This window comes from Sparus aurata, chromosome 15 (assembly GCF_900880675.1).
Source record: "Sparus aurata chromosome 15, fSpaAur1.1, whole genome shotgun sequence".
In the NCBI taxonomy this organism is placed as follows: domain Eukaryota; kingdom Metazoa; phylum Chordata; class Actinopteri; order Spariformes; family Sparidae; genus Sparus; species Sparus aurata.
The window spans coordinates 29,640,852-29,649,034 of NC_044201.1; the positions used below are offsets into that span (position 1 = coordinate 29,640,852).

The 8,183-nt window shown below is 40.6% G+C and overlaps 1 protein-coding gene across 1 annotated transcript; it reads right to left on the reverse strand.

Moving 5' to 3' along the window:
• Positions 1 to 3,070: 3,070 nt before the first annotated feature.
• Positions 3,071 to 4,467, reverse strand: LOC115596825 (mas-related G-protein coupled receptor member A6-like). Its single transcript, XM_030442236.1, has 3 exons — positions 4,288 to 4,467; positions 3,804 to 3,988; positions 3,071 to 3,694 (listed from the first exon to the last, which is right to left on the reverse strand). Exons 1-3 carry the CDS (start codon positions 4,465 to 4,467, stop codon positions 3,160 to 3,162), a joined length of 900 nt encoding a protein of 299 aa, XP_030298096.1. The 3' UTR covers positions 3,071 to 3,159.
• Positions 4,468 to 8,183: the final 3,716 nt, after the last annotated feature.

Here is an 8,183-nt window from a genome sequence, read left to right on the forward strand (position 1 = left end):
CGTTGTACACTACAGAGGACATGCTGTAAAATTTGAATTAATTAAGTTTAAACATTTTTTTTCTTTGCAATATTTTTTTGACCACAAATTTATGTAAAAAAAATTGTAATTAAAAAACTTTTTTTTTCCTGGGTCTCAGGAGGATAAAACTAATAGCGAGTGAGTGATATTGGCCGATTAATCGGCTATCGGCTTTTTCCTGCTACAAACTATTGTTATTATATTGGCCTTTAAAAATCCACTATCGGTCGACCTCTAATCTCGACATCGAATGATGAAATCCACCTCTGATACATAGCATAATGGATGTGCACTTGTTAAGGTTTTAATACACAACAATTGAAATAAAATGTTAATGCTATTCTGATTGGATCGTGCTGAAAAAACAACTTTTTCCCGTGAGGATGTGATGGTTCTGTGTTTTGTGTGTCTTTGCCCTGTCTGTTTTCCCGCCTCCTTGTTCTTCCCCCTCTGCAGGACTTGGCTGACGAGGCTGACGAGGCACACATGAGCCACTCACTCATCACTACCTCTATAAAACCTCTAGTCTTCACCCTCCTCTCCTGCCAGATAATTCCGTCTTGTCGGTAGAGCTGACCGTGTTCGCTTGTGAGTTTTTTTGCTGTCTTGTGTTTTGCCAATAAGTGTTGACGTGTTTTTTCAGTTCTGTGTACCTCGCTGCCTCATTGCCTGAGGCCCCGTCCAGACAACAACGTTCTTTTGCAAAAACGCGCACGTATTGCATCGTTTTGGCCGATCGTCCATACGGATCCTGAAAACACACTTTTTTGAAAATGGGTCTCAGGGTGGGAGAAATCCGAAAACGCAGCCCTCCTGTTCTCATGTGGACACTGAATCTGCATACTTTCCAAAACGGTGGTGCCATCACTCCACCCCTCGACCTCTTGCCTCTGACCTCTGAACTCGGCGACGTCTCATAACAACAACAACAACAATGGCGGACTACATGCTCGTGTTCGTGCCACAGAAGATATTGAGCCTTTCTTGCAACTTACTCTCCTTGTAGTTGAGTGTGAGTCTCAGCAGCAGTTCGACCTCATTAACAGACCACACAAGCGATTCTGGTTTCCTTGCACTAGCCATTTTCATCTTCTTCTTGTTGTGTTTGGTTTCTCCGTCTACTGTCTGTTTGTTTACAGCACACAAGCTTAATGTGCATGCTCCGTGTCTTCTTCTCTGTTTTTGGTGAATGTCAAGCCTGTCTGGATGGACCCTTAGTTCCTATTTTTGCCCCGTGCCTGAACGTTTTCCTGCTGCTGGAATTTCCCTGCCTTTTTTCCCCTGTGTGGAACGGGAAAAAAAAAGAATTTTCTTTCCTGTGTGAAATGGAAGGGAATGAAAAGACAAATCTGCTTAAATGCAAGATGTTTTTGTCATGTGTGGAATCGAGGGAATTTCTTTTACAAGGAAAATTCCTTTTTTCTTGTGTAGAACAGAAAATTTGTTGTTTTCCAAGTGTGGAACCAAGTGTTTTTTTTTAAAACAACGGAGTGTTGTTTTTTTAAACAAAGATCATGTTTTTCTGTGTGTGATGGTGTGAAAAACAACAAAGAAAAATTGACAAGAAAAAAACAAACAAAGAAGGACTCCAAACAGAGTCTCTGGAAGCCCTTAGATTTGATAAGAAGTTATTGACACACATCCCAAAGTGGAAATCTTCACTGTGGTTGCTAACTAAAAGTGTTCACACACCTCATCTTCACTCCAGCCTTCCACAGACTTGGATAATGCCAGACAAGCTGTATGGAGCTGTTTCATGTTTTTTTTTTTATGTTATTCTTTTGATTGTTTTGTAAAGTTTAAAGATAAGTATCCTGCTACTTAATTTGTCTGTGAGAATACCACAACATTGTTTTACTGTGGTGTTCCAGAAATGGCTTTCCTTCAGCAGGGGTGAGGCCACGATGACTGAGTTTTATTTCTTGTGAGCTGCTTCCTTAACATGTTTTTAGAAAACTTGTTCTTTTCAAATGTTGCAACATCACATTTTACACAACTTGCAAAACATTTGCATTGTGCATTTCCTCGTTAAAACATCATCACTCATTTCACAGAGAGCATTGTCATGATAAAAGTATGAATATCAGAAATAAGGAGGATCACAGCACCTAATGAATGATCACATGTGGCTCTTGCACATCTGAAGGATGTCTGGCATTTCAGATATTTCAGCTGGCTGTCCCTCAATTTGAGCAGTTCTCTTTTCAAAGTCACTAATTTACTGTAAGTTTAGTTATTAATCATATTGGATACACAACATTAAACAGCCCTGACTGTATTTAAAAAAATATACCGAACAAGATAAGATGTCACATGGAAACTAAACATCCTGAACACAAAGAGAAGCCTGTTGATTGCATCAGAAAACATACTCAACTGTCTTGCGCAACATTGTGGCTTCACTAAACTTCTGTAACACTGTGAGAGTTTAAGATGCACGATCGCCTGTTTTTATATGTCAAGACAAAAGCAAATACTCTTCATTGAAAAAATATAAACGTGAATGTAAAGTAGAATAGACACTCAAGCATATCTGGGATAGATACAAGTCTTATCTGTCAGCTCTCTTACCAGCTAATCAGAAAAACAAGGTATTCAATGAAACAGTCAACGGTTTGGGAAATGCACTGGTTACATGTTGGATCTCAGTTAATAATCAGCAAAAGTATAAAAAAGGGAAACATCCAACGCTTTAGACTTCACTGACTTGAAAAGTTTGGGTGTTAAATGTTGTCCCTGTTATACCTCATATTTAATGCCAACACACAATTTTGTCTAGAAACAGAATTTTCTAGAATTTTCAGAAATTGTACAATTTTTTATTTTAAGTGACAAACATCATGATAGAAAATTGTATCCATACTGAAAGTACAAAACAGCTGCTGCTGAACTCATATTAAATGAAGATGAACATATGTACATAATATTTGATCATGTTTAGTTTCTTATTTGTCCCAAAAATAATGAAAGAGCAACATAAATACAGTTTTACGATAGATGAACATCAGATACAGCTGTAAAAAAAAAAAATAACTACATTGATAAAAGTTTTCAGGATCAAGACAGCAGGGCGGCTCCTTTCTCTCCCTCCCTCTTTCTCTGCCCACATGAAGCTGACTGAGTGAATGTTGTCATCATTCACACTGTTGAACTGGTGATATCATTGCTGTCCATTCTGCTGCTGTCATTGCTGTCCATTCTGCAGCAACACACAGAGGCCAGAAGCTTGTCTATGGTCCCTTTCCTCATGAAAACATACAGAAAAGAGTCTGCAAGGGGACTCAACTTTACAAACACAAGAGCCAGGTTGGTGAGGTGGCGAACCTCTTTCTCTGCCATGGACAAAATGATGGATGGCAGAAACAGCAGTGTGTAAATAAGCAGCACCAGGACCAAAATTCCAACAATTCTTCGTTTTTCATCAGAGGGGACACGACTGGCAGACAGAGCTCTGATGGTCCCACCCAGGAAGAAGATAAACAGTGGGAGAGGAAGGAGGAGGAAAGTCCCCATGATGATTTGTGCGATAGAACTATTCTGCGACGCCAAAAGTGCCCAAAATGTGAGGACACACAGGACAGGAGAAAGGACCCAGATCATAACACAGAGAACCACAGAGAACTTGATGGTGTGTCTGAAGCGGTACCACAGTGGACAGGCGATGACCAGATACCTGTAAAACAAGATGAACATACTGTGTTCAAGAGGCTTCACATTTATATAGAAATATAATAGCAAGACACAGAAGAAGCTACACACATACTAGTGAGACAGATAGTTACCTTTCCAGGGCGATGCACACCATGAAGCAAATGCTGACCATCACACTAATAACGAAGATACAAAGTGCAATTACAGACAACAGTAAATCCCGTCCTGTCATCAGAAGAATCATGCAGCAGTGCTGAATGAGGTCTGAAATGAGAAGGTTGATGACGTAGATCGGAACAACATGATCCTTTCTCACCTGCAGGGAAACATTACAATTACAAAACACCCAAACTGAAGACTTTTAAAAACGTTTTTCTTGCAGTTCTTACTAAATGGAGCCATTAACCTCAACTGTTTAACAGAAGGCTGGAATGGTGCCACACATGCAAACTGCAAGAGTTTACAATCCAATAAACATCATGTTAATTTTAATAATGAAGTTAATAATTCCTGTACATTAAGATCAGAGCAAAATCTGTCACAAACAGACAAACTGTACAACAGACACATGACACAGACAGTTATTAAATAAATCAAAAGTCAAAAGTTACGTACCAGAGAACAAACAGCACAGATGGCCATGAGGGTCAAAAGAAGGCCGATAGCAGTTATTATGCATGACACCACAAACATGGGATCGACTTCTCTAGGAGGCTCATAGGGATCCGAAAAGGTGATGCTGCTGGAATTAAAGCTTTTGTCCTGCGAGGTGTTGTTGATGATGAAATCTTCCATTCTACAGAACATTTGATGGAAAAAGTGCAAGTGATTTAAAATCCACCTGATGTTGTTCAGTGACATCATGACAGTAAAACACAATATTAATATACCCAAAATCTAATTACAAACTATGTCAATTAAGTTTTATATATCAATATAACTTTTAATCTTAAATCATTTAATGTCTGTTTGCAGTTCTTCTCATCCCTATGAGACAAAAAGTAAAATTATACATTTTACCTTTTCTTGCTGAAAGCCTCCACCTGAATGAGTTCCCTGCACCAACGTCTGATGTTTTGTCCTCTGCATGCAGACACTCAACATTAAATATGGTAGGTGACAAGATAAATGGTCACTTCCTCTTCTAAGGACGGGCATATGCATTGCGCAAATCTTCTTGTTAAATTCTTTGCAACCACCACAAGTCTGTTCCAAAATGACCACAGAAAACCTTTTTGCTTATCTTCACATGAAGCTTGTGTGTTGTTTCAGGATGTGGGTGCTCCTCCCCCTTCTTGGCCTGAGATCCGGGCGGAGCAATTTGCGGAGGTGTCTATACATTTCTGGCCAGCATGGCAGTCGGGGCGGCAGTGATTTCTATTGAGCAGCACGCCACTGTGTCTCTCGAGATTGTGCGGACATTTGAATGTTCTGTGATGGAGACACTTGTTAACAGTCTGTGGACTGGGCCAGGTTTAGACACCTTTAGAGTTCTGATCACACACACGTGTAGTTTTCTTTGTTAGACCCACTAGGAAGAGGGGTGCTGTTTCGACTGTGTTTTGTTTGGAGTAATCTGTAAGTAGACAGAGAGGTTTTATTTTCAGTTTGTTTAAAAATAGTAGCTCAGTTTTATGTGTCCTCTTTTGGTTATATTTGTTTCTTTGATGTACCAGCACCCGCAGGCCCTCTGTCCTTCACTTATTGGTTGTGTTTTTTTTGACGATCCCGCTTCCATAAAATAAATAACTCAAAATTACCAATTATATCTGGTTTTATGTTGCTTCCTTTTTCCCTATTGAGCTGGCTCGTAACACTTGTCATTTTGATTAGCACAGTTTAGTTTAGAGGGCCAAACAAGCCACAGTCCACTCTGGTCCTCTTATACAGCACAAATCTGTGCTTAACTGAAAGTACAAATGTTTTACTCACAAATCCAGGATGCATCTATATTTACTTGCTAGCTGGACAATTTAGATCTGCCTCATGCCATGTGTACACACTAATGATGAAGGCCTGGATGTCTCAGAAGCCCGGACACCTTTAAACCTGATGTATAGTAAAGATGGCTTGTTTGTGAACGAATCAGTTGGAATTGAAAGACTCTTTAATGCGAACGAACTGACCTGATTTCTCGTTTCACTTCTCTCTCATTCATTCTTTTGCTCTCACAGTCTAGTCGCTGTGTTGTTCACTGTTTAGTTATCAGAGTGGTGAAGAGGACTGTGAGCCAGCCAATCGTATGCTGAGTCTCGGACACTGTCGTCGAATTTCAGCCAGTGAGAAACAGAAAGGCATAGCAACCATTTCCTGAAAAAAATAAACGTTTCATTTTGTTAGTAGCTCATCGTTTTCAGTCAGTCAGTCAGTCACCCTTGGTTAAGTGAGCGAGCAGATGATATGATATGATCATTATTCACTGTTGTGTTGTCTAAAAGTACACAGAATCATGAAGTTGCAGCTACGTATTTGCCTTCATCTACAGTGTTATGTTGACCGTTAGCACAATGGTTTGAGAACGAGGAGCTGAGAACTGTACATCACATTATTCACAGCTAAACGATGCTGTACGGGAAACGCGACTGAATGAACAAACGAACGATCGATATGAGTGATTCTTCCTGCCGAACTGACCGACAGGAACTGAATCTCGACATTGAATGATGAAATCCACCTCTGATACACAGCATAATGGATGTACACTCGTTAAGGTTTTAATGCACAACAATTGAAATGAAATGTTAATGCTATTCTGATTGGATCGTGCTGAAAAAAAACAACTTTTTACCGTGTGGAATGTGAGGGTTCTGTGTTTTGTGTGTGTTGTTTTCCCGCCTCCTTGTTCTTCCCCTCTGCAGGACGAGGCTGACGAGGCACACATGAGCCACTCAGTGCGTTTACATGTTTACATGCACAGCTTAGTCAGATTACAGTCATAGTTCGACTATGCTGCTCAATCAGACAACTGCAATTTTCCGAGTATACATGCCGGTGAGAAAATTGTATTATTGGCCGGAGCATGTCATACCCGGGTACGCTAGGTGGCGCTGTACCCATTTCAACTAGTGGTAACAGAAACACCTCTGGCTGACCTCTTTACGTCACCAGCTGCCTCGGCATTCAAGAAAGATGGCGTACGAAGAGCGAGACGAAGCTACATCTTTGTACACTTCGTATATGGTGTACATGATAATTACACAAACAAGGTGCACTCTGGCGCTCTTTCTTGCGGTGATTTCGGAGGAAAGACGCCCCCGTCCGTCTACTTCTGGCTCACAGCCCTGGGGAAAAATCTCGTGCCTGTGTGACACCCAGTAATGTGTGGTCACATTAGGTAATTTGTGTATGATTTTTATATGACTATTTTTTTTGGAAATGAGCCTTATTAAGGTAATTTGATGAATATTTATGTTGGTAACAGTACCCTTATTATGCCACAAGGGGGCATCGCCTCCTCAATGGGACAGACTTGGTGCTGTGGGCAGTCCGATCTCGTCTTCAGTATGACAGAAGCGAGAAAAGGAAACACATCACCCGTTGTCTGTCTCATCCTTTCTCTGTCCTTTACAGGTCAGTAACTTGCCAAAACACACTTATGACCGCTAAAATGTTGATTTAGATGATTAATGCGTGTGTTACTGTGTGCTTTGGTCACCCGGACATTTTGGTTTTGTCACTCTGAGAGCAGTAAAAGGAGCGGTAAACAACGCTAGCTTAAATGCTATATGTGCTGCATGTGGTTAGGCTTCCTGTACATTTGAAATGTTGTATTATGCTAAATGTTTTCTAAAGGAACATTTCTTGTGTTTATTTCATGTTTCTGTACCTGAAAAGTTGATGTGAAAACCATTTCCTGGCTCTGTCTTTTTCACATGGTGTTTGCCATTATATTTTGTTAGCAGTGTAAGCAAGCTGCCAGTTAGTCTGACGGGACATTGATGTATGTATGAGAATACAATTTTTTGAGCTAAAAGCTTTACACCAAAGGACATTTGGAGGAACTATGTGTTCAATTTCATTATATATGAAAAGCAATAGTAACATGGACTGGAAGGAATGTGTTTATTGCAAAGAGAGACTTTGTTAAGTTGAGTTGTGACCCAGTATTAGGTTTATGGAAAGTGTGTGAAAAAGGAGACTATGTGTGAAGTGCATATTTGTTAAAAATTAAAGTATGACAGAAGCGAGAAAAGGAAACACATCACCCGTTGTCTGTCTCATCCTTTCTCTGTCCTTTACAGGACAATATCATAATCTGCACACTGGCCACACACCTGGGGCCTGTTACAGATTCTTGGGGGCTCGTCCGGGATCGGCTCCTGATGCTGTCCAGGAGTTGATCCTTAATTCCACTTACCTACAACCAAGAGACAGAGCTAGTGGTCGCATGCCTGGTGCTGGTACCTGAAGGGGAGCTGTTGCTGCATTCCTGGGAGCTACTGGCTGCAGAGAGCTGAGGAGCATCTGAGACGGGAGCTGAGTGACCATCTGTAAGGGACTGGAGGAGACAT